The sequence below is a fragment of the Dermacentor albipictus genome, chromosome 7 (assembly GCF_038994185.2).
Source record: "Dermacentor albipictus isolate Rhodes 1998 colony chromosome 7, USDA_Dalb.pri_finalv2, whole genome shotgun sequence".
Lineage (NCBI taxonomy): Eukaryota > Metazoa > Arthropoda > Arachnida > Ixodida > Ixodidae > Dermacentor > Dermacentor albipictus.
The window spans coordinates 76429827-76457516 of NC_091827.1; the positions used below are offsets into that span (position 1 = coordinate 76429827).

At 43.2% G+C, this 27690-nt stretch overlaps 1 protein-coding gene across 1 annotated transcript in view; it reads left to right on the forward strand.

The window, feature by feature from the left end:
* The first annotated feature begins 858 nt into the window (after positions 1-858).
* The window catches only part of LOC135899085 (kanadaptin), a 34390-nt gene continuing 7558 nt past the window's right edge, over positions 859-27690 (forward strand). Inside the window, exons 1-10 of the mRNA XM_065428346.2 lie at positions 859-1962; positions 6035-6236; positions 10310-10446; positions 10940-11105; positions 12724-12843; positions 15758-15818; positions 17539-17681; positions 21333-21493; positions 21896-21968; positions 25162-25351. Coding sequence (XP_065284418.1) covers positions 1540-1962; positions 6035-6236; positions 10310-10446; positions 10940-11105; positions 12724-12843; positions 15758-15818; positions 17539-17681; positions 21333-21493; positions 21896-21968; positions 25162-25351 — 1676 coding nt within the window. The 5' untranslated portion in view covers positions 859-1539. The remainder of the gene's footprint in view (positions 1963-6034; positions 6237-10309; positions 10447-10939; positions 11106-12723; positions 12844-15757; positions 15819-17538; positions 17682-21332; positions 21494-21895; positions 21969-25161; positions 25352-27690) is intronic.

Here is a 27690-nt window from a genome sequence, read left to right on the forward strand (position 1 = left end):
CAGAGCGAACGGAGCTGCAGGAGTGCTCCGTACATACCGTGCTTCAGGTTCTCCAAGCAGCCCGTCAAGTACAATTCTTCGGAGATGAATGTGGGCTGGAAGGAGGGGCCCTCACCTGGCGCTCTTGTTTTGTTCTCGGGACACTTCACGCCAGACAGCTAAAGCGACGATTTGAGCCTGCGCGTCGACATTGGGATAATGAGGCTGTTTCACATGCTGCGACTGCAACGACGAAAATCGGTGCTGTCGCACGCGTCGCAATGCGATTTTTAGATACTCGTGAAAAAGCTGAGGCTGCGGCCAGGAGCGATGCCGACCGCGTTCGCCCAGCGACCCATCCGGCAGGCTGTGCCGCCATAGAATGAAGCCCCGGCCTAACGTTAGACTAGCTATTTTTTACATTTTTTTTTATTTGCATGCTTGTTAATTCAGTTAGTAAGCGAGCGTTTGCAAGTTAATAAACGATCGATAAATCTACTATCCTTACTTTTGTATGGCTGTTTACGAATTTGCTATCGAAATGGATGCTTCGATCGCCTTTAGGGCGAATGCGTATTTCTTAAAATTAATTACTTACTTAATTAGTTAAATAGCACGCTCGCTGTTGCATATGTGGTCATACTCCATAGCGGTTGCGTAAAGGTAGATATTGAACAACCGCGCAATAGAGCGCAGAGGCGCCTGGCATGTGGGCCTGCGTTATAATAACGACGCTGATTTATCAAGCATGAACTTCAATCGTATAATTTCGGCACACCTTTTATTAAATTTCGTTTCAGCGCCGGCCACACTTACCACGGGCTTCCTGCTTATATTTTGCATTTTGGAGGGGTGGTTTGCCGTTGGACGTTTACCACTTCCAATTCCCCATATGCATAATATTATGTTAACGGGAGACGCCAAACTTTTTATTTTTTTATTTTTTTTTGCTACGGAGTCATACGATGAAGACACAAATTGTATTTGCAGTCTATTTCGTTATACCATGGCACATGTACCGAGGATTTGTGAGATCTCCAAGCAGTGGATTAATCGCACATGATACTTCAAGTTGCTGTTGAACACTAACTGTTAACTCAAAATAAAAAATAAAAAATTATTAGCATTTGGCAAAAAAAAAAAACAGACCCAAAACCGAAATCAGGCGCGACGCTAACATCAGACACGCTCTTCTGCTCGCTTTTATAACCTTAAATGTCAAAAATAAATTGTGAATAACCGCATAACTTACAGGGTAAGTCATACAGCGTTATTCAGAACTGAAAAGTATTCTCTGTGTTAATGCGTAACACGTCGGCGAATCTGTCGGCGAAAAGATGTCCGCCTCGGGCAACCTCCGCACTAAAAAGATGGCCGCTTCTAGTGACGAAATTTGCACGATCTTGCTAGTACACTCCAATCGTGCGTTGCTCACTCGAAACTTTAAGTGGTGTTGTGCATCCAGTGCAGCAATCTAAAGCCGTTTGTTTCGCGATGAAAGTGTGAGCCTCGAGTTATTCACCTGCAGGCCATTGACGCCTAAGTGCGCGATCTTTCGCAATGGACTCCGAAGTGTCAACAACAACCGCAACCCGGCCACCACCACAGGTTGAAGAAGACGCGACGACGGCCGCAGACAGCAGTGTGCCCGCACAGGGCGACAATGGAGCCGTCAGTTCGTCATCCGCGAGTGACAACAACCCGGAGCCGATGCAAACCGACGGCGAATGCGAGGAGGGCGCGGATGCTTCCGAGGTGTCGTCGTCCAAAACGGAGGCTCCCTGCCGCCCGTCGTTCAAGATGCCGCTGATCGGCCCCAGGCCGGGAAAGCAGAAGGTGCTGAAGACGGGCATCACACCTCTCCCGCAGTGCATCGAACTGCCAGCCGCCTCCTCTTCGTCGGCTGGAAGTGGGGAGCCCCAAGCAAGCGCCGAGTCCACGACACCTGGTCCAAAACCGACGCCTACCGACGTGCCGTACGAGGTGCGCTTGTTGGTTTACGTTTCCCTCCTAGTTCTTGCTCTCTTTCTCTCTCTCTCTCCCTCTCTCTCGTTTGGTTGGTCAATGCAGTAGCAGTTCCATGACTTCTAGAAGAACGGTGATCCATAGTACACGAAAAGATAACAAACACAACGCTGAGCGATTTTTCAATGTTCACGCTTTTATCAATGTTGGATGCTTCCTTGACGAGCTTAAATAAACTCAAGGCAATTCAGGTAGTCAAAGCGTGTATGTAGAATGTGGTCCACTGTTAAAATAAATAAGTCGCAGTTCCGCCCGAAAGGCGACGCAACGATTGCGATAGCAAATTAGTAGACAGCTACACGAATTAAGGATAGTATTTTTATCGACCGTATAAACTTTAAAACATTCGTTTACTGACTGAATTAACAAGCGTGGTGTTAGCGTGCACAAGCAAACATGAACACATCACACTCGGTGAGCGCGGACACTCGCTGTCAAAACGCTGGTGTGAGCAAGTGCAGCAGCGCACGATGTGACCCTCGTGCGGTCTGTTGCTTCATCTCAAGAGCGGCAAGAACACAGCGCGCACAGAGGTATGCAGATTCTTCATACCTTTGTGTAGGATCTGCATACGTTTGTGTATACAGCCGTCTGCAGATCCCTTTCAAGATACGGCGCGCGCGGCCAAATAAAATAGAAGAAATCCTGACATTTTGGTACCCATACTGGTGCCTTGATTACAACATCCAGCAGCAACAGTGATTATATATGCACTTGTTAAGTCAATAGATGGTACGGGCGCCGAAACGTCAGTATATATTTTATATGATTTGGTGAGTGTATGCTTCTTTCAACTATTAATCGTTGCAGCAACTTGGGGATAATTAGTTCAGCTGCAGTAAACATTGTGCCATCATTGGGAGGCTTGATGCAATGCACTTTGTATGGAGTGCACCTTCAAGCATGCTGATGAGAATAGAAAAGAGAGAGAAAGAGCTGTACATAACATTTACTTGCTGTCACTCAGGTGGAGGGGGCATGTCTGAATTCGGGATATAGGCAGAATTTGCATAACTCCTGCAGCTAATGAACATCGTTCTGGAAGGCATTGGTTCATAGCTGGTGACATTTTACTCACATCATTTTGCATGTGTAGTGTACTTGGCATGCCCTATCATTAAATAAGAAAGAATGTAACAGACATGAACTAAGAACTGGAAGCAGATGACAGAAACACAGAGCTTGCATCTATAAAGTGTGTTATTTTTGAAGTGGCAAATATGAATATGATTGCAACAAAGAATACAGAGCAGCAGAAAACAAACCAGGTATGCAGTCAGCAAGAGCGACACAAAAAGGTGATATCAGCTGCTGAACCAGAATCGAAACACAAGCAGCCACAGAGATAAGTTGTGAGTGACACAGTTTTCACCCTCAATAGAGATAAGAGGGTGTGTTCTTTGCTTCTTTTCTTGCTCCTCGTTTGTTGCGTTATTTTGTCTAGTCGTTGATGGACACCAACTTGCGCACCTTTCAGCGCTAACACAAGCTATTCTCTGTGAGTGTTCAGGTAATCTCTGCTTGTTTTTATCCATCACAAAATTCACTCAACTTGGCTCTTAGTCTGTGTATCAGACACCCAGCTTTCATAGTTTATTTTGGTTGCCACATCATGCCACAAATGCCACATCAATTTTTCTATATGCAATAAAATTTAACTAGAGATACGAAAACGAGGTGAGCTGTTTGACACAGCCCAAATGGCCAAAGTGGAGAAGGTGGCTCCCCAAGCATGTCTGTCCCACTTACTGTAACCAAAGAGGGACAGAGCTAATGTAACGATTGTATTCCAGTTCTTCTCCTATTTGTGCTTCATCAGTGGTCCAAGAAGCCCTTACCATGATCAGCTGGTTGGGGGCGGTGAATGATGAGAAAGGAATAAAATAAATTTCGATGTTATACCAGCGAAATTCTTTTCTTATTAGGCGAAAGTGAATCACTGTGATAAAGCTATGTTTGTGATTCAAGAGGAAACAAAGAAACACAGAGAAAGAAAGAACAACAGTAAATAACGGTTAAATTTTTTATTTGTACAAATACCTACAGTGGCCAAAGTGGGAATCATTGCAGAAGGGAAACAATATAAATAAAGTACAAAACTAAGCACTGTCAAAAAAGGCAGAAAGGTAAAAAGAATGTTTGAAGACATTAATATGGCAGTTAAACTGGCATTCCTTCAGGACATAAGCTACTTGTCTTGACTCATAAGTGGAAACCTTTAGGTATTGTAGTTCTCTTATCAAAAATATTGGAAAACACTGTCAGCCACAGATACTTTCTTCTTTGTGAGAGCAAACCCCATCCTAGTTCTTTCACATGATCAATATATACATGATCAATTCCTAAGAAGCGTGCATTGTTGGTAAGGTAATGTGATTTAATCCTCGTATTGAATTGAATTGCAGATATTAAAGCACTGAAAATTTATCAAAGTGCGCTACGAAATAAAGTTTGAAACACAAAATTTTTCAGCATGCTATATGCATATGGCATGCTTAAATACTGAATCGTAACGTTTGTGTATACAGGGTGTCACTTCTATTGTATATACAATTCATTGCCGATTAAGCCACTCTTTCGTGGGAAAAAAGAAGCTAAATTTGAATGCATTTATTAATTGGTAAAACACGGTTCAGTTTTTGTTCAGTTTTAGTTCAGTTCTGGTAATGACTGCGAGATTGTATCACCCCCTTGTTTAAACGAACTTGATAAATGTATGTAATTTTTCTTGTGGGAAAAGGGGGAAGTTCTATCATGGAAGGTATAGTAAGTGGTCCCAGTTACATTAAAGGTGTCATAGCATCATCTGTAAGCCTATGGCATAGGCAAGAACAATAGTAGGGGTTTGGATATTTGCTTAATGGCAGCGCCTGGTCCGGTTTGAAATTCTCAGCACCAAGTGTACTTTAGGGAGCTTCTCAGTTAAGCTAGCTGCTTTGTAACTTGCGACACTGCATCTCTGGGAACAAGATTAACCGTAAAGACACAGCAAATGCTTATTCTGCATTTTTTTGTATGCCTGTGCAGGGGCCTGCATCTTTATTCATCTACATTAAATTAAAGTTTTGTGCTTGTTGCTGCTTCAATGTTGCAGAAGTCTGGCTGTAAGACTGCACTTTTTCGAAATTTCTCGTGCAATGATACTTCTAAAGCAATTTCACTTACACATGCTCACTGTCTTTACTTAACAAGACATTTCAGGGTTAGTACATAGAACAAGATTTGACAAGCATATATATAATAATTAGGGTTCAGCATTCTCGGTTCTTATTTTCCTCAAATCTGTTACACTTTTTTTTCCTTTCTTTTCTGCCCAATAATAATATATTTTTATGACTATATTTTTCCATGTGAACTTAACCAGTGCCTCCGGTTGATAATTTTTCACAGTGAGATTATCAGCTTTCCTTTTCAGTGAATATGTTCACTAACATTATTGATGTTGAAATGTGCTGTATGGCTGTAGATCCTGCATTTTTCTCACTGTAGTTGCATATAACTAACGTTGTATAAATTAAATATAACCCAAGAAAAATAATGCTAAAATCGATAGTGCACTGCTTGGCACCTTCTTGCTTGCCCGGTTTTTCTGAAGTTTTGATTACTGATGATAGCAGGTTACATCACATTCCTGCTAGTGAGGTGTACATGAGATGACAGTTTTTTCGTTTTAGCTGGACAAACTGGACAAACTGAGTAAGTAGAGATGCTGTGTATTTTATTGAATGATGTGGACCAAAGTAAGAAGCCTTTCTGGGAAATATGAGTGAAAACAATTGCAGTGGTGCGTGCAAAATCGAAATTTATATTTGCTGGGATAAAAACAAAGGTCACCATGCTGTTTCCTGCAATGCTTTCTTTCATTCTGGTGTGCGCCATGTAAGAGGCTTCTGGCCTGAACAATTGCTCTGTTACTTGGGTTAAATTGTTTCCTGACTGAAATGAAATTTTATTTTGATAACGTGGGCTCTCATGGTTACACTGTTTTTGCTTGCCGAAGCCATTTCTGCAATCTTTGTTCTCTTGCCAGGAGCCCCCTTGGAGTGGTGTACCAAACCGAGAGTACAACTTCCAAGTGCTCAAGGGAGGCGTCATTGTGTCAAACTTTCCACTGGACAAGCCTTACCTTGTCATCGGTCGAAAGGACGACTGCGACATCGTTCTGGAGCACCCATCTATATCACGCTACCACGCCGTGGTGCAGTTCAGGGCTGGGGAATCAGGCACATCAGGTTTGTAGTGGATCCATCTCTGTGTTAATGCCGCCACATGTTTTCTTTTCTTTTGCACTTATGTTATTTTTACAGTGCTGTCAGTGTTGTCATGTTTCTGTCCTTTTGCAAAACATGCTTGAAAACATTTGTGGAAAGGCAGGTCTGCCCAATCAAATTAAAAGAAACACATGTGGCAAGTTTCCAAAATATTGCAGCCACCACCCGTTCGTCTAGAATGCTCTTCGCTGCACGTAAATAGGGGCCAGTTGTGAGCTGTGTTTAGGTAAAACGACCGCCAGCTGTCCTTAGCTATTACTACTGCCATGTTGTGCTTCTTTTGCTCGTGCAGGTTCACCCAGTAAAGAGTGTAAGTTTATTCGGTTGATTGTCGCCTGCCTGCCTGCTTGCACTTATCACTTGCATAAGGCAATATCTCCATGCCAGGATGCTGTCTAAACTATAGAAGTACATCAAAATGCAGAGCCAGGCCAGTCTCCTGGCACATAGCTGGGTAGAGACACGAAAGTTGTTCAGCTAGTGGTTGCTAGTCGGCCTGCAGCCCTGTTCCTCAGATCTGCTGCGGAGTAACAGGCAGTCTTCGTAACCTAGAAAGAAATATAATTTTTTGCTATGTTTTAGCATTTAATTGGGTAAATATTTGATATTTTGTATATCAATAGACTATTTCATATCAGGCTGACGTACCTGTGTTTGTATTAATACCTATACGTTGAGGCTTTTTGATAAAATTCTTAACCTCTATACCCGCCTTATGTGTGAGCTTGATAGGTTCAGTTAATGTTTCAATGTGGGGCCAGCAGCCACCGATTTACAGTGATCCACTATTTAAATGACAGTGCAGATTGTAGCATCTAATAAAGTTTGCCAGATGAGATGGTCTTGAAATTGCACCTTTGATCGTCATTGTCATCAATGAGCCATCAAGAAAACGAAGCGCCACCTCCACATCTGGGAGAGCAGTTGGGGAACATGCCAGCAAGAAAGGCTTATCGCAGTTTAACACTGTATTATACATTTTTTTTGTAGGCTTGATTGGAAATTAACTTTCTGAGTCGTTCGCAGTCATCAACCAATTTTTTTGCATGATGAAAATTGAGATGTGCTCAATTATTTAGACATCATGACGCTGCTGTAACTAGCCCCCATATAGTACGTAATGGATAATGACAGTAGAAATTTCGGTCGTTCTACAGTACACTGTTCAACGTTTTCGACTGTGCTTGCGTGGTGGCATGATAACTCGGGTGCCACTGCAATCAGAAAATGCAAAGTTTTTGTTTTGCTACATTGGCAGTGGCCCCATTGAAATTGAAAGTAGTCACCAGCCATGCCAATGGGACAAGCCAAGCTGCCAATCTGGGGCTGTTGAGCCTGCACAATTGCAAAAGCACGCTGTTTGCGTCTTAAGCATGCAAAGCTTTTTGCTTGACATGATAAAATAGCGACAAGGCCTAAGGCAATTTTGTTGCATTCTGTTAACAAATTTTTGTTGCTCAGAATCATCAGCTAGCTCCTACCTTGCTGTGGGCTCACACGGATTGCGCTAAAGTGAGAAAAGTGCTGCACAATGAGAGCTGTGAATCTGAAATCGTTTTTCAAGTGCAGAGTTGGCAACATCTGCTCATGTTGCCGGGACATGCAGATTCAGTGCTAGCTCTGATCGTACGTTTCCCTCTCTATAACAACAGCATTGCACGGACCAAAATACAGACTGACGTGGTCATATGCAAACATGTTCTTACTCCACTGCCTTCACTTGCCTCCCTTTCCGCTTGCAGAGCAAAACTATTTTTACATTTTACAGTGAAGCCGTTAGTGTGCAAGGGCTTAAAAACTTTTTTTTTTCAAATTTTTCCAGTGCCCAGAAAGGGCTATTCACTGAGTTTATTTGGAGGGATGGGAGCGGCATACATGCTTATGGAGATGTGCAGGAATGTCTTAAAAATGTGTTAATTCATTATGGGCTAAATGAAAATTGCTGAATTTTCTCCCTGTTCAGAAGTTTTGTATGAAATGCTGACAAAGTTTGTCCATTCTGCTGGGAGAAGCAAAGGTGGCAGGGGTTTTGTTATACTATTTGGAGATAATGGCAGCTGTATTATGAGGAATGTGCATCAAAAGTTTGAAGTGTATAGGTTATTTAGTAGCATTGCAAATAATTTTAGATTATTAAATGATTGTGTTCTTCCAGTTTAGGGGTGTTGTATGACGTTCACACTTTGTGTGGTGTCCTTGTAGAACTAAGTGTACCATCGATATTCAATTTGGACAGGGATGGGGGGACATGTTGTCGGTGATGTATGATTGAAGTTTTAGCTGGGTAGTTTTGTTACAATCGTAGTTGAAAATTATTGATGAATCTGCTCTGTTGGCTCAGTGGTTATGGCATTTTGCTACTGAGTGCAACGTTGTGGGCTTGAAATTTGGCTGGAGCAGCCACACTGAATGGCAGTTGGAATGCAAGGAGACTCGTGTACTTGGAAGTCTGCCTTGAAGGGCCCCTTACCAGGTTTGCCAATTTTTGAGCTCACAAGGGCAGCTCATACAATGCATGCCAACAATCGCGTCTGCTAAGCATTACATCCCTACACGCTACGGAAAGAGCTTAAATTTCAAACGAAATGGTGATTGCCCTTCTCCTTGTGGGTTCTGCACTTCCACCTGGAGATTCTACGTCAATCGCACGAGTGCACCTACGTACATAGCAGTGCTGTGACATCACTACAGTGAAAAGTGACTCCTCTCGCATCTGCCTCAGTGCTCGTGATTATGGCACTGACTTATACCGCTGTTCAGGTGTTCTCGTGCAGAGCGCGCAAAATCGTCTGCTGCGCAAAACGATAGAAATGCAACAGCTCGCGGACGAGACCATCATTGAAAGTGTAACGACGATGATTACGATACTCTCTAATGTGAAATTTGAGCGTAGCTCTATACGTGTTTTCATTTTGGGATATATTAAGGCATCACACTGATCACCGCACTGACTGGCATAGCCTACTACATGCGGTGCTATATATAGACTGGCCACACAGTTGCCGCTTCCCAGCAACTGCAGCTTATGCAACCGTAATCTTTACCGGGAAATGCTTGTGGTGAATGCTATGTGTGAAGGTGAGCTTTCTGGTATTTTTTTTTTCTTTTCCCCGCACGGCCAGTGCCACCACTGCCGCAGATGCATGGAAGTGAGCGCCTTTTCGTGGTGCTTCAAGATGGCTTCCCCCACTTTTCTCCTCATGTTCTCTTCGCTCTCGCCGTATTTCATCCCCCATTGGGCTCTGCTTTAAGAAACGGAGGCAGGACTCATGACTTAATGGTCACGCAACCCTCCGGCTCCAGTACGGGAGAAAGCAGGGAAGGAATTTTGCTTGCAGAGGCTAGACAAGAGCAAGTGGAGAGAGCGTTCATGTTGACGATGATGTTTGCCTCCTGAAATCATGGCTGCGCAGCACTTCGAATGTTTTTATCGCTGCTGTTAATGAGCCAATTTGAAAAATTCTTGTGGTAGCGCACTCCTTAGAAGGCACTTAACAACTTCCAGTGCATAACCAAAATTTGCTATGTGGCTGGGTGAGGGACCCTTTAGAGAACCCTAGTTAGTCAAGAATTAACTCAGTGTCCCGCATTATGGGCTTCTGTCATAGCTCCGGTGTAGCTTTGGCATGTTGCACCATATAAATCACATGATGAACAAGTGACACTTTTGTGCTGAATGAAGGTATAGTACCCTAAGCATAAATTCAAATGCGAATGAGTCTGAAACTATGCCAATGCGTAGTTCCATTCCCACTTTCACCTGCCTTTCTAACAGTGGCCTAATTCTCACTAGGAAATGGACACGTGGGACTGCTTCATGCCTAAAAAATGGATATACAGAGCGAATGCATGTTGCACTTACACGTTACATGTTAATTGCAAGTAACAGGTGCTCTGATAACTTATATTCTCTTCACATTGAACGCTGATGGTACCTGCGTTCACAGATGTTTGACATTGAAAGTCCTTATTCTGTGTTGACAGTCTTGAGTCACTTTTAGGGCACTCACAGTTTCATCTTGCTTACTTTTCAGGTTTCTACCTTTATGACCTTGACAGCACGCACGGCACATCTGTGAACAAGCTTCAAGTGCGAGCACGTTCTTACAAGCGGCTCAGAGTTGGGTACTTGGTCAAGTTTGGTGGCAGCTCACGAAACTTCATACTCGAGGTGCGAGAATAGTTATCTCGTAATTTATGAGTGACACAGTGGATTTTCTAGTGCTGTGTTAGCGCTTTTCAGTGATGCTGCTCAATGAATTGCAGAGAGCTTTTGAAAACTAGTTTGGTTCCTGTGATTCTCCTTTCTGCAAAGGGAGAATTGTCACCTATACAACTGCTTCAACTTCTTGTAGCTTCGTTGTGCAACAATTTTCCCTTTCATTTTGTGAACTGCAGTTGTATTCTTGGGCAATCACATTCAGAGACACTATCACTTTTGCAAGATATTGTGTGACTTGGCCTAGACATGTCAGAGTACTATATGGCCAGAAACCTTTCTGATGCTCTTCCGAGCTAGTTATCTTTGCACAGTGCCTGGAATGCTGGCTGGGGTATACTTCCTGTCCTTCAGGGCTGAGTCACACGAAATCTCTTGAAAGAGATATTATCTTCGAAAGTGAATAGTATTGCTTTTGTTGAATGATGCATCTTGTCTGTTCCAGGGACCAGACGACGACCAGGAAGATGAGTCTGACCTCACGGTGTCAGAAATAAAGCAACTGCGCAAGAAGCAAGAAGAGGAAGCTCGACAGAAGGAAGCTGAAGCCAAGGCTAAAGCTGAAGCTGACAAGACCAAGGAAGAGGAAGGTGGCGTTGACTGGGGCTTGGGTATGTAGCACCATTGCACATCTGAAGTTGAGTGAAAAATTGTGCAAGAGGACCACGTCTGGGGGGCTTCCTGCCATCAGGGACAAATGCTTATAAGCCACAGTAGTACAGAAAAACAAGAAGGAAACGACACCTAGACGTCCTATGTCCTGGATGTTATTTCAACCTAGCTGCGCAATTGTTGTCTTGACGACCTCCGCTCATCCTGAGCAATCACCACTTTTTGGCTGGGGACGAGACCACTTCCACATGGGTATTTTGCCACTATAGTTAAAGCCTGATATAACAAAATCAGTAAAACAGGCGATTTGCTTCATATTATGGAAACTTTGTTATATTGAAATTCAACCTTTTATGCAAATAAGTACAGTCCCAGATATATTTTTCTTACACGTAAGGGGCCACAAAATTTTCTGAATTTGAATTGAAGCAAATTTGAATGAGAAAAGAAGTAATTTTGTTGAATTTGAGAGGTAATGATGAAGAATATGGTTTCAAGCTGTGTCGCATATCTTCACCATCATTAAATGTGCAGGAAGGTGGCACACGAAGCCACACCATTTCAGCTTGCCCAGCCTTGCAAATGCGGCAGATTACCTCTAAAACAGGGCGCGCGCGCCGTGCATGTGCTCAGCCCCGCTGTCAGCCATGTGCAGCTATGGCAGTGCCAGAAAAGGAAACGCACCCCAACCGGCCCCCCTCTGCCTCCTCCAGCTTCCCTACCTGTCCTCGCCTGCTCTCGACTGAATCACCACGAGCTCCATCCCCCCTCCTCTTCCCTGGTCTCCTTGCGAGAAGGTGGCGCTCATCAAGCCACCACGCTTTTCGGCTCACCCTTGTATGCTTTCACTCGCACCTAAAGCATACAGCGCACAGGGCGTGATAAGATCTTGTCGCGCTTGCAGTTTTTACAGAACATCGCGTTGCTTCGCTTCGGAGGTCACTGGGCGTGCGATGTGAGAGTTGCATGCGCAAGCAGCCCCCATGTAATTCAGTCATGTAACTAACTGCCTCTGCAAAAGTTTCTACTTATTGCCTTGGTATTCCTTCGTGATGGTAGTTAAATTTTTGTTATATATAGAAGTTGTGTGTAAACACACTTCGTTATATTATGACAGAGCCACTTTGAATGGAATTTGGTGGGCTTAAAATTGAGTGCTAATTACAGGCTTCCAGTTGACATTAAGAGGAAGAGATGGAATTGAGCAGGCCATGTAATGCATAGGACAGATAACTGGTGGTCGATTAAAGTCAATGTGGATGTCAAGGGAAGGGAAGCGCAGTTGAAGACGGCACAAGATTAGGTGGTGTGATGAAACGAGGAAATTTGCAAGCACCACATGGGATCAGCTGGTGCAAGATTGCTGGAGGAGCCTTAGTCCTGCAGATGGGCATAAAATGAACTGATGGTGATGAATGGGAGACGCTAAATATCATTTTTCACACTTTACTGTGATGAGTTGTCAGTACTGCATTATTTAGTTAGGTGAAACAGTTGAACTGCATTTTTTTTCCTCTATACTTGCATCACCAAGCGATTAGCTGTCAAACTAAAATATGCTTTGCATATATCTCCGATAATGAAAATATCAAGTGCTCTTCTGTTGTGACCTTACAGGAGACGATGCGGAAGATGAAGATCCCTCGTCTGAGAACCCATTTGCAGTGGCAGGCAACAACGAAGACCTGTACATAGATGACCCCAAGAAGACTCTTCGAGGCTGGTTTGAACGCGAAGGTGAGATTGCTGAGATTGCTGTTGACAACATCTGTGATATGCTTTGAGTGCATTTTGGCTTCATAATCTAGACGGTGTCTGAGAAGTAGAGGTGTGCGAATAGTCAAAACTTCTTATAGTCAATTCGAAATACATGTTTACTGTACAAAATATTCAAACCCCCAAATATTACTGTTGTTGGTTTATCCTTGTACACTGTGTTATGTGGCAAAGCATACAAAATTACGGTGAAGCATATCAAAAGTAAAATGGGGGCAACGTCACCAATATGCTTCAGTGGAAAACTGGGTTAAAGAACCTGGCTTTAGAAGAGGCGAGGAATGTTTCAGCACGGAGGATCTAGGAGACGTTCTCAACAACGAAAGCTCCTAAAGAGGCACTTTCCACGTCAGCACTGTGGAAAGGCTTTGATAAGCTCATCAACCAACACCAATTTTCACTGCCACAAGCACAGGATGAAAGATGTGTGCATGATGAAATTTTGGGGCGAAAAAGAAGATTCACGTGAGTGCTGTTGCCCACTGTTGGCTCGGCTTGTGAAGAGATACCGGCCAATACTAGGCTCTAATGCGTACAGTGAGCAGCTCTTTTTTGGTGTCTTAAAAAAATTGAAACATGCCGGAGGCGTCGCTACTCCCCAAACATGTTGAACAGCTATCCATTCTTCATGACAACCTTAAATAACTGCAGTTGTGACAGTGCCAAGCAGCAGTGTTGTACTTAAAGAATGGGGGTGTGCGAACATCAATCTTTGAGACCGAACCGAATATGAATAGAATAGTGCCAGAGGCCAATTGAATTGAAGCGAATAATTTTCAAATAGTATTCGAATAATGAACAGCCGTTACCACAATTAATATAAAACGATGTTCACATCCTAGTATTCTTAAAGTTGGCAAATTTAAGTCATTGCATAGTACATTATGAAGCGGTCTTTATTGAAAGCATGAAGGGAGCATTAGGAGCAAACAAGTAGTTTCTTCACATTCACAGGACTCTTTAGAGAGTGGGAATGACTGCTGTAAATGTAGCCTGTAAAGTATGGTTACCTATAAAACAACATATCCGGAGTGGGGGGGGGGGGGGTGCCTATTTTGTAAGTGTCCACCTATTGGACATGTCCATTTCGTTTGCTGCTGAAGCTCTAATTGGCTGGGCTGGGTTACATGTTTGGAGGATACAGGCAACCCCAGCTAATTATTAATTAGCACTTCAGCAGCAGACAAAATGGACATGTCCACTAGGTGGAGACTTACAAAATACTCCACTCCCCCCCCCCCCACACACACACGCGCGCATACTGCTCCACTATGCAAGTCCTCATTTTATGTCTATACTATGCCTGCAGGGGGTCAAAACTTACCGTTTTGCTCCTCTTTCATGTTTAACTGGGTGCAGTTGACATTTTGAAATATTAAAAAAGTATTCGAAAAATACATGTATTTGCATTTGTGAATAGTGACTATTCGATTCGAAGACAATCAAATAGGACACTATTCAATTTGTTATTCAATAGTTTTGAATATTTGCACACCCCTACTAGAGAACCTTGTTCATCAAAAAGCCTAATAATTCTGTACATTATTTTCTGTGTTATAAACATGCTTTTTTTTTTCGTACCTCTGTTTGTTGAAACAAATTGCTTTTGTTGCAAAACCAAAAAACATTTTATCTGGACTTAGTTATTATTGCCCAAATTTGCTTAGAAATTGAAAATGTGATATTCTGACACCCCTACTGAGAAGCCAGAGTTTGTATTGTAATTAGTATGTAAATATAAAAGAAAACTAGAGAAAAAGATGTCTGTACATATGCAGTAGAACTGCTGTAGAACATATTTCGCATGACCGCAAGAAAGTGAAAGTAGTAGCCATAAAATTTTTTATGTCAGCCTGTTGAATAATACTTTAAGTGTCAGGACAGCGGCTTCAATGATGTGATAGCCAGGAAAACACAATAGCAAGACACATACTGGTGACATTCTACTCCAGAGTTTGGTTTTGTGCTGAGCTGGTACAGCCTGTGATGACGCTGAATCTGATCATTACAATTATACAGCATTGCATGGGGCTGTGATAAGTAGACTTCACTGCATTGTTATACAGTCGTATCTCAATAATTCAGTCTCGAAGGGGCCCAAGAATTTGTCAGAGTTAAACACACAAATGAAAGGAAGCTCAGTCAATGAAGGAGTTATGTGCAGCGCTGCATTTGGCGGTGCACGTGCACTGGGCTAGCACATGAATCACGAGTTCTGGAAGTTGTAGAATTGTGGAAGCCACACTTTAGGCCACATTTTCACTGCTGTGAAGCTGCTCTGTAGGGAATAATTTGCATAAAGCTACTGTTAATGTGTTTGAATCTTTGGTGTGGGTTATACGTGGCAAAATATGGGAGATGGGAGCAGCAGTCGGTGTGTGACTTCACTGCGGGGTCGGAGGTGTTGCTGCATAAGTTGGTTGCGCAGCGGAGAGCATGTTCGGTGGCCTGGCATGCTCGAATTAACCGTCACAAACGTTTATGTGTTCGAGTTGCCGACTGTGTTTGCACATTAAAATACACATAATTTTGACAGGAACGCAGCCTCAGGAAAAAAAAAGTGAAGCTTGAATTAAGCGGGTTCCAATTAATGAGATTCCACTGTACTTAAATGCCTGGCAAGTTGCATCAACAAAATTTATTACAAAAAGCAGTTCATTCACATCATCACTGAAGATGCTAAGTGCTGGTAGTTTTTCACAAAAGGTACATGTTTTTTTACTGCCTACAGCAGGAATGTAAGCATTCTTTAAAAGACAGTATTGCCAAAGGCAAGGAGAGTGTCAGGGGTGTCAGTGGTTCCATGTTTGATTCTCTTCAATTGGTCATTCTCAAGACTTGCACCTTTGCAATTCTATTTTTGTCTTTCTTTCAGGCTATGAACTACAGTACAATGTCGAAGAAAAAGGCTACAGCCACTTTGTCTGCACAGTTGAGTAAGTGCGCATCAATGCTGCCTTTGATGTATGCTGAGACAAAATGTAAAATCAAGGCAAAAAAGTAACATGTGCAAAAAGCTGGGAATTCTAGCCAGATGCCTCATTATCGAACAATGCATTTGACCTCTTGTTTGTTTCACCCTGTTTATTTCACTTGGATAGCGGTGGGCAAAAGTTTTGAAGACAAATGGTGACATTAAATTAGTTTTTTTCTTAGTGGCCTGGGCATGCCAGCTGAAATCAGGTGGTACGGCCTATGTGCGGATGCTCGATAAATGCATTGCATCGAAGCAATTCCACATTGTGAAGTGGTGCTAGAAGAAATTTGAATTTTGCGTTGGTGCTGTGGTCCGAACTGTTGCACGCTACTGTACATGGCTCATACTCCGCTACACTGCTGTTTTTGCAGGAATTAACTCATTGGCGGCATGCATGATAACAAAAGAATGGTGGAAAACTTAATAGAATGTTAGAAAATATGGGCCCAGAGCACAAGAGTGGACAGGGACTTCTCAGAGCACTTGTGCATATTTTTCAGCGAAGATTAAACTTCATAGGAATAGAGCATGTTTTGGAAAGAAATTGCTGGGTAAGTTACTGAGTTGTGGGTTCATCGGGGCCCCATAGAAAATTTCCAAAATGCTGTCAGAGCCTTTGAAATGGTCCTTCAAGCAATGGAATAAATTTCAAAATTTTCCCTGTTTTCACTTAATTCTTTTGCTTAAAACTTTGCACATGTACTATTACATACACTGGAGACCTGCCTTTAATGTTAAAAAATGTCAGTTCAGAGCCAAGACAACGCAAAACAATGGGGCAAGCAATGAGACAAATAAGAAAGTGCTGAGCTGCAACTAACCTTCATTGCATGCTTCACATACAATATAAGTACACTGGAAGGAGAAAAACTCAAAAGGAAGGGAATATGGTCATGGTGATCACACATTATTTCGTACAAAGTGCCACTTCGTTTGGTATACTATGTTATATATATTACTGCTTCAATCAATCAAAAAGGATAATTGAAGGCATGTTTACACGGTATGTTTTTTTTTGCTATTTTGTATGCTTTGTACATTTTCTGTCTTCTGATTTGCATACTTTCTCAGAATGGTTTTCATTTGTGCTCTTACTTGTCCCATTCTTTTGTGCTGTTCCGACTCCAATATGTACCAGCTAGCCTGTGTCAACACTATCGTTCAGTGTTATGTCCGAGCATTTATTGTTAGTGACAGAGTGCTCAAGGCTGCCAGCACCGTCACAACAATTGTGGCTTGGTGTGGCAAGTGTAGGCAGTGGGGTGGGTGCAGAAGTGCCGTGAAAATGTTCCACAGGAACCAGAAACATGGCTTTAGTGAGAACGTGCTGCATGGCTTTAACAAGGAATGTGTCAGGTGCTGCTGCCTCTGCTTTGTAGAGTTCCGTTTCACTGGAATTTGGGTTGTGATTTCACAATGTTGCGCAAGCCTGCAAGGAGCATTTATATTTATTTTTTAAACCAGCTTAATGTGTCTTTTCTGTCTACCTTGACCAGTCGCGCTACTAGATCTGCTTTAGGGAGTTGAGGGTTCCTGAAGCTGCCTTCTGTAATGCTTTTGTTTTGTTTTCCAACTATGCAACTTTTTTTGCAGCTTCTGCAGCATTTTAGGTATGGAAAACAATGAAAGTAAACCAATTAATTACGTGCCAGTAGCTTGACTCAATGTTATCTCCACAGGCTGCCCATTGATGCAGCAAACGGAGCCCCTGTCATTGCCGAAGCATCAGTGAAAGGCAAGAAGAAGGAGGCAGTCATTGCATGTGCGCTCGAGGCATGTCGCATTCTGGACCAGCATGGAGAGCTCCGGAAAGCCTGCCACGGTAAGTGTTCTGGCATGCAGTGCTTTGTTTGTACCGTAGTGTTCTTGCTGCAAAACTTGCGGCTGGGAAATCCGTTTCTAGTGTCTACAGGAACGGCAAGTGTGGGCACTTCAGCAAGCATGGGAATGACGGGTAGGGTACGTGGATTTGCCTTAGCTTCGTCCTTCTGGCTTTGAACGACATTGTAACGTGCAGATTGATAATTCTCAGCAAAATATATTGCATCGTAAATGCAACAGTGCCCAATGATTATGCATGTGCGCATATCCTTGTGTTTTGAAAAGATAGGATATGCTTGGAAATTTAGAAAGATGCAGTGTAATAAAGGGACAGCAATGTCTGAAGCAACATGCAGGAAGATTAGACAAGTCCATCCACTACTGATCATTCTATGGTAGCTGAGTGATTGCAGCACCATATTCACTCTTGTTAGCTTTAGCCATTTTGTGGCTGGCACAAGTCCAACTCAACCTTGGAAGTTATGTCAGTGCAGCAAGTTATAGCAAGTTTTGTCACTCCACTGTATGACCTGGGAGGGGGATGTCTTTGCACTGTAAGACGACAATTTGTCTAGCATGCCTCAGTGATTTGTGTAATAGCTGCACCTCAAAGTAGAGTGACACACATTATTTTTTTGCAGAAAGCTGGCGTTATGCCTATGGAACAAATCTGTATGGATCACTGACGTATCTTGGTGCACATTCTCGGGATAAATATTTTGAAAGCGGTGGTAGTGTGAGCACTTCTGCTAAGTAGCTATGGTCCTAAGCACTGAATGGCTTCAATTTTTCAGTGGCAAGGTGTCCTCTAAGGTTACCAATTATATAAAGTTTGTTTGTGAATTTAGTTAATTGAAGATTCAATCTGTGATTGTCGTACAGTTTCTGGTGCTCACCAGCATAAATATTGGCTGTGTTGCAAAAAAAAGCCTTGCCTTCACTACATTGTTACAGAGTTACAGTGAAACATCCACTACTAGCATCAAGTCATTAACCAAGCTTGCACTTAATGACCTATAACATGAATTCAAAGTCTGTCTGCATGTATGTATCACTATGTGTGTATGTGTTGTGTGTGTTTTGTTCTTCGGACCTGTGCGCTTATCATAAATGTGCAAACAAGCATTCAAAAAGTGGCACTTTTGCCTCCTTACAGGGTATGAAGTGATATGGCAGTTTTAATTTACTTTGGGCTTTGATATTTTGCACTCTAGAAGCTGCACCTTTGTGGCTGCCTTTGCTCTTGAGTGGGTAAGTTACGTTGTTACACAGAATGTTTCTACGCTAAAACAAGTGCTGCACAAGGTCAAAGTGCACTGGTGCAGGTGCTTTATTTATTGGTGCATAGAGGGCGTCCTATTCACAGCTTTGTACAATGGATTGCACAGCATTCACATTGTCTGTATATTCTTACGATATAGTAGTATTCCAATTCCAAAGGCAACGTGTGAGCATTTGTATTAGTCTCTCAAACAAGACTATTAATGGATCCTGAAGTGATTTTGACGATTTTGCAAAAATGTACTGATTCTTTAGGGTAGGTCCTTCTGACAAATAAGTGACACATTGAAGGGCTCCGTGTAATGTGGGCAATTTAGTGTTAGGTTTTAAATGTGAGCATCGCTACCGATCGCAGTGGTGCCACTCCTCTGAGTTTTTAACTGCACTGTTACAGTCTACATAGTTGGCACACATGAGCGATCTGATTGGCTACCCAGGTTACATTATAGATAATTTTCCCAACTTCATGGTGAACAAATGTTATTTGTAATGTTGGCTGATTTGTTTCTATAGAATAAAGTAACAGAAAGGGATTACACAGTGACAATTCATCACTACGCTCAAGCACTTTCGGCACACAGCAAGCATCATCTGCGTGTGTTACATTATGTTCCATGTTGAGGTTCCTTTCATGAGGACCATGAATCACCCTTCTTGTGATGTGAGCTGCAAACGTAGCAATTAGTGAGATGTCAAGCTGCAACATGTCAAGCTGCGACAGGTAACAGGCAAGCGGAGTGGCTTAAGCGCATCTTGCTGTCGGTATCCGACTGACGCATTTGTGGCCGTTACTTCACACTGGAGGATTACTACCACAGTAGATGTGTCCAGTATTCTAGTAAATGCAGGTAGACTGGGCATTTTGGTGGATGTGCGGATGCACAAACGTGAACGGCTTGCACGGTGCAGCCACCTGGTGGCACAGAGCTCAGTGAGACAAACAGAGCTGATATAGCAGTAACCAAGGGTATTTAATTTTTCTGCTGTTGTAAATTTTCGTCAGCAGCGTTAGTGTGAACGCGTCTTCTTAAATGTTTAAAATGTTTTACATTTGGTTACGGCAATATTAGATCTATGTTTGGCTGGTTAAACTCTATGCCATCTGGTGGCTGCACTATGCAGGACGCTCATGTTTCTGCTAAAGCCTGTTCATCGCAGTGGTAGTAGAATGGAGGCGCTTTAGTTTATGCCTCCACCCGTCTGCCACAACGTCCAGCTTGCCTGCATTTAAGGAATACTGGATACGCTCACTGCTGTGGCAGAACGCTCGCATCGCACGCTGCTTGGGTAGCTCTCGCTGGGGATCGTTGGTCAGGCAGCTAGCAGAGAGGTTTTAGAGGCTTTGTGCGCTGGCTCCAAGGCAAATGAAAGTAGACAACATGACGTCACATCATGATGTAGAGCCAGTGAAGGCAGAGCTTAGCCCTGATCACTTGGCGAACGAATCGAGGAGAAAAGGCATGGCTAGGGAGGAGGGTAACTCGTAATCGTCCGTAGCTCTCTTAACATGAGATGCTTCACTTAAATTGTGGTGTGAGTGTTTTACTGTAGCTATACCCTAAGCATTTACAAGATTTGTGTAAACCATTTCAGGAATCCTTGAATATCTTTAACACACAAGTGAGCTACCGTGATGATAGTAATGAGCACAATAGAGATGTGTAATAAATTGAATACAATGCATGCGTTTCTCCTTCTATCATCTGACGGTGTTTGCATGGGGCAACTGCTAATATGAATGTTTTCAGACCGTGAGGTATACACAGCCTAAAGTAAGGTAAGAAAATATAGAGGAATGAATCAGTGAAGAAAGATTGGGCAGAAAGCTTCGGGGAGTGATTATTTCAGTAAAGCAATATCTTTGTGCTATAAACTTGCAGAGATGTCCAGTTGTGTGTCATGTGATTGTGTGTGCGATGACAAGATGATAGCAATGGCATAATGATGATGGAATGATGACTATAGAGATGATGACAGCTTGACAATGAACCTGTAAGTCATTCTAGATTCCAGACATCACTTGGTCTGGATTCATCAGTCAGTCAGTCAGTCAGTCATTACTTCAGACAAGGCAGTCATTCATTAATGTTGCAAACTTCCAAGTGAATGCCTCTTTCTCCAGCCCATTTTTTCTAGAAACCAATGTGAGACAGGCCCTACAAAGTTGGGGAAGTAGGCAAAGAAATTTATTGTTTTAATAAAATTTACCTAATATAGAGGATGGTATGATGGTGTTCATAGTGTGTGGCACTGACTGTGTCACAAATAGATGACTGTTCGTTTAAAAAAAAAAGAAAAGATTGATTGATTCTGACCAGTGTTTTATTTAATTCACCTGTTTATTCTTGCACATTCGTTCGATTTGTTGCAGAGGCCCGGAAACGCAAAGAGAAAAACTGGGAAGAGAATGACTTTTATGACAGTGATGAGGACACCTTCCTGGACCGGACAGGCACCATCGAGAAGAAGCGCGAGATGCGGAAGAAGATGGCGCGCAAAGAGGCTACAGAGGTTGACACATATGACACCCTGGTGAGATGAGTTTCACATGAAGTGGATTATCTGGTTTGTGGTGACAGTGTTTCGGGAAACAGCTTTTTTTTTCCACTTGTCAAGATTGGCAAGACACATTGGGTGGAGACGTAGAGCAGAGAACTGAGCAGTTAAATGTTGCCACACACAATAGCTTCACTTTTTTGTCAATGATTGCTTTGGCAGAACTGCCATTATCGTGTCATCATTCTTATACAAGACACACTTGCTTGTCTCATGGCCAGAATCCCATCTACAAGGCCGGAATTTTTGTGTGCATACATTGGGCTTTCCAATCTCCGCGTTCTATCTTCTCTCTCCCAGCATGTACTACTCCCTCTCTTGGTGTGTGAGCTTCGGCATGTCATGATTTGCTGAGCACTCGTTCACATCTGCTTGCAGGTGGGGAAGCTGCGGATCATTGAGGAGCAGATTGGACAAGTCCAGGCCAAGCTGGAGGAGAGCAAGAGGGCATGTGAGTAGCACCTTGCTAGACAGTTGGCAAGTCAGTTTTCAGTCCTGTTTGGTTATTTAGGCATGCACAACACAGTAACAATGCTTAATGGTGATTGAAATGTGATCCATGCTGTCATAGATGTTGGAGCCATGAATGAAGCTTCAAAACAAGCGGGTTATTGTTTTTATCGTCACTTCTGTTGGGGAGGCGATTCTTGGTTTTCCAAGTGCCTTTTGGTTGCTAAAGGAGTTTTCGTCAACCCAGCTTTGAAGCATAGCTTTCTGTTGTTGAATCATCTAACCACCATCCTGAGCAGCAAAGCTCTCCATCCAATATTGTAGTTGTGTGATGCAGTAATGGAGAAAATGAGAAGCTTGCAGTGTTTCAGTGAATGTGTATGATTACTCAAACTAGACTCATAGTGTTGGTTTTCCACAGCTGTTTCTAGGTGTCTTGTTGGGGATTGGCAAGCCAGGTGTTTTGCGAGTGTGAACAGGCTTGTTGATACACACTTCGCATGTTTGGCGTTTCTGTGAGCATTTTTGACCGAAATAGAGGTACCACAGGAGCTTTGCTGTGACATTTCAGCTGAAGAGATGTGCTCGTCATGGGTTTGGCTACACTCTCTTCACCGTAACCAAAGTATTGCTGTCAGAAAAGAAAAGACATGTTCCCTATACAGTCGGACCCACTTATCATGCACTGTCAACTTTTGTATGTTTTCTGTGGTGATATCAATGAGTTTCATACAATAGTTACTAGACAGAACTCTGGCGCTAGTGTCTATGGGAGCTGCAATGGGAATTATGGGAAGCACATGGATTTGCTTAAACTTCGACGTTCCGACTTGAAACGGCATCGGGACTTTTTAAGCTTGTCATTTTCAACAAAGTAATGTGCAGTAAATAATTAAATAAACATTATTAGAATTGCCCGACTCTAAGATTCGAACACAGAGCCTCTAGCACAGATGCCCGATATTGAAACCATTACGCCACAGACGCATGCATTGACAAGCGACATAGAACACCTGGCAGATGATTCAGTCCCACTGGGGCTTTGTTTTCACGAGGAACCTTCCACTGCACTACGTGGAGAAGGATGTCAACTACCTTCCCGTAAAGCAAGCAAGCCAAGCCATGCATAGGCACTGGCATGGAGCTGTATTATTGGTAACTTTCGGTGATATTATTCGGCACTGAACACATTGGCGCCTTTGAGCAACAGCGTTCCTGCAGTGCTGCTAAGCATGTCGTCTTGGCGCTAGGAACGCTATTGCCCGTCTGGGTGGAAGTCGTCCGTAGACGCCCATATGTCTGGTGCTGAGACACGTAACCTTGTGAAAGCGGTCATATCAGGAACAAGATGCCTGTACCATCGACAGACGCCTGTACCAAGAATAGGGGCGTTTTCCGGCAAATTTCCAGATCCTCATGTGATGCCTGCTGCGTGGTATCGAAGTGTGCTTGATTCAGGAAATGCATTCTCTTTAATGGACGATCGCTTCCAGTGACACAGTGTGGTCTTGGTTCTGAATTGTGGCCGGTGGCGTGGCATGCCACCCAGCAGCCACCATCTCAAGTGTCATAAAAGAAATTCACACCGGTGGCACATGGACGTCACTCACGCTGGACTTTGTTTTCGCCGCACACGTAGCCACAGTGTGTGCATGCACTAAGCATGGCACGCTAATCGTCATCAGTACAAGTTGATGGCAGTGCGGCTGTGCCAATTGAAACGGACAAGTGGCAAACAAGCTGGCGGCCACAACATGTTTCTGGCGCCAGCGATTGCCTCCAGCGCTTTGCCGATTTTGTAAACAAAAATGGTGGCGACTCTGCAAGCGTGGTGTGGTGGTATTTTACACAATTTAAGCAGCAGGAAAGGCGTTTGAGCACTTTTTTGGCCCTTGTTAGCCTTACACGGGTAGATAATACGGAGACTAACATTCCGCCACATTTTGTTAATGCGGGAGTGTAGTTTAGTGGTTGAGAGATACGAAATGCATTGACTACTATGGGCGTTTGCCAAGAATATGAAATTATATTTTTTTTTGGGGGGGGGGGGGAGGTTAGAATTTTGATGTCTTGGGCTTAACCGTATGTTTATTACGTGATGATATTGATGAAAAACATTTTAGATTTACCTCGTTATATGCAATAGTTCACTGTATATCACCATTTGTTTTATCAGGGTTTGACTGTATATTGTAACACTGACCTGACTAGATCGCTACTGCCCGTGTTAGCCAAATGAAGTATTTCTGAGTCACATAAGACAGTGACTAGTGCAACAGTCAATTGGAATGATGAGCATGCATTTTGGGACGAGAAACTCTACATCTGCTGAGCATAATAAAAGCTGTGCCAACTGAGCTTTGGCTGCCCATTTGCCACTATCTACACCATGGACTCTTACAGGGTGTCCATCTCTGGCGAGCCCACCTGGGCAGTTCTGTGCACTGCGTGCTCCTCTCCCATTATGTTTGGGAGAGGAGCACCTGAGTGTAAGAGTAAAAGCAGTGTTCTGTGGAGAGCAGCAGCAATTATCCTGCTCTCCCGAGTCTGCCAAGTGACCTTGAGAAAGCACTGCTGAGGACGAGTCCTTGAAGTACAGCGTATATCTGGTTGAGCGTGGCCTGTGCGTGGCCGTTTTCGGCCCCAATCTCTTATCTAATCCTTACATGCTCTAGACTGGCCTGGTCTATTTATTGGTACAGAATATATGAGAACATCACTTATGCATTGTTACCAGACTGTAGTGGAACACTGACGGGTAGCGTGGTGGCACTGCAGCTGTGGAACCATGCTGCTGAGAATGACTTTGCAGCTTGAATCCCTTGCTCCAGTTATGTTAAAGCTCGGATAGAACACAGTAATGGCCATTTACCAAGTTCTTGGTGCACGCAATAGCAACCTGGGTGGTAAAAATGATTCCAAAGCCCTCTTCTGTGCCGTCACACATTGTCCAGGTGTAGATTTGATATGAAAGATGTCATCAGTTCACAAGGCGCAGCTTATGCCTGTTGTGGGCCCCAAACTTAATGTTCCAGGCAGGGTTTTATGCCAGTGCCATAGGCACTTGCGAATCTGGAAATGCACATGCGCATTGTAGTTGTGTCGACTCATTACTGGTTCAGTTTACCATAAGTTTAGTAAAGGAAAAGAAACAATGCCTGATAATAGGTATCATCCTTGTGATGGGTGTGCAGCTGAGCGGGCTGAGAGTGAAGCCGACGACTCACTTGAGGCATTCATGAGTGCACTCAAGTCTCGCTCGCTGGAGGACAAGACGCAAAGGTCGAGGTGGCGGCAGGAATTGGCTGGCCTGCTGCAAGAGCGGCTCAGGCTCACACGTCTCGCCAACATTGCGAAGCCCGCCCACTTGCCACCGCTTACTGGGTGAGTCAACCAGCGGCAACAAAAATAAGATATAATTACGTGCACTGAGACAACACACATTGGTTGAAGTACATGATGTGTGCATTGCTGCACGTGTTCCTTTTGTAAGGCTAATTTAATGCTTGTTTTGTGATTAAGGAATCTTCTTGCGAAGTTGTGTATTGAGACACAAACTACCACCAGGAAAACCTTGCTAGAATGAGCAAGGTTTTCCTATACTACAGGTTATACACAAAAATGCTTTGCTTGCTATGTTGACCATCCTGTGGCTTTTTAATTGTATTGTATTACAAATCACATTGTTTATGCGGGCTGCACTTTATGCTACTTTCAGCAGAGCATAAGTAGAAAACTTTCATCGACTGCATGAAAATGTATACACTAAGGGTGCTGTTTTGAATAGCACTTGGAGCTTCACGCAACGTTACATCAGATTAATGGCTGTTGAAGGTACAGTCGGGAGCAAGAGTCTAAAGACCGTGGCATGAACAAAAAACATTAAATGTCTTTTAGCACAGCCATGCAGCGTCACCATCTTCATCTTCAGCCTATTTTTATGTCCACTGCAGCACAAAGGCGACCTTCGCGATCTCCACAGACCCCCGTCTTGTGCTGGCTGTTTCCAAATTATTCCTGCAGACTTTATCGTTTCATCCCTCCACCTAATTCTCTGAAGTCTTCAACTGCGCTTCCGTTCTCTGGGCACCCATTCTGTAACTCGAATGGTCCACTGGTTATCTACCTTATGCATTGCATGGCCTCCCCAGCTCGATATTTTTCTCTTGATGTCAGCTAGAATATTGGCTATCCCTGTCTGCTCTTTGATCTACACTGCTCTTTTCCTGTCCTTTACTGTTACGTCTAGCATTTCTCTTTTCATTGATTGTTGAGCAGTCCTTACCTTGTTCTCAAGCTGTTTTGATAGCCCTCAACTTTCTGCCCTATATGTTAGTATGGGTAAAACGCAGTCATTTTATACACTTTTTAAGGATAGCAGTAAGGCTGCTGGTCATGATTTGGTAATGCCTGCCATATGTGCCGTGCAATGTGGAATCATCTTAATGTGCGACGTCATTCAAACAAGCGCACATTGGCTCTAACCCTTGTTTTCAGCCTTTATGCCTTTGTGCGAAGAAAACCGTTTTTTTTGCGGCATCTCTGGTTCCTGGACTTACTCTTGATTGTACATATTCTTATATGTTTATACTGGCTATTCCTTCCACTGGCTTTTGACTCTAAGAAAGTGGTACCCTCTATGTAACTAAGAAAGTGATGTTTTGCCGGATGTTGGCCATGCTTGGTCTGGATTCGTTAGAGTGACAGAAGGTTCCTACAACTTCTCGAAATCCCATGAATTTCAAGAAAAGAGATTCAAAGGCCCTTAAAACTCCTTGAAAGTTCATGTGCTCCTTGGATTCCTTTTAAAAACTGGGGTTGGGGGCAACTTTTGAACACTCCAAGTAACAAACTCCGCATAGGGTCTATGTCATGGACACTGTCTGTTGGAAAATAATCGCATATATATTTCCCTTTCAGAGCATCACTAAACAATTGCACTGTGATGTGTGTACAGCCACCAACGACAGGCTTGTTTAAATCACTGTTGCCGTTGTGGAGCTAGACAAACCCAGACCAAGTGTCCAAGCCGTGCCACCATTTTGTTGTTTTGCTAGTTGGTCCACATCGCAGCCATCATGGCATCACTTAAGAGTCCTAGGCTCTAGAAATGCCTGGTGGAAAGTAAGTTTCTGTCATTTGGCATTGACATGTCGAGTACCTTTGGCTGCAGCCAGGCATTACTACCCATCGTACCAGATAGTGATTGACATCGTTACAGTGGGAAAGTGAACTTAGAAGAGTGACCTGAAGAGATTGAAGCATGTGTGTAACTCAGCAGCTGCTTAGCTGAAAGAAATTGCAGCAAAGAAAAATGAGATGTCGCTATTTTTTTGTGTATGTGTACGAATAAGCTTTGTTTCCCCCTCCTTGAAATTTGGCCTTTGGCATCCTTGAATTGTCCTTGAATTTTGAGTCAAATGTTCTGCACGAACCTTGGTGACAACCACTTTCAATGAGCATACACCTATGTTCATAAAGTTGCGTGCAGAAGCAAGTGGTGGCAGCAGTGAGTGGAAAAAGTAGTCTAAATTTTAAAAACACAGAGTAAAATGTCCGGGAACATGATACCAATGTTGGGGCTTTCATGCATCGACTTTCATCTACTTTGAATCAACTGGACCCACATTGTGAATGCGTAGGACGTGAGGGCTCTTGACTAATGCATTCCCCCTGCCCCCCCTTTTCTTTAAGCAAAGCTTTCTTTTTGTGAACCCTTCCAG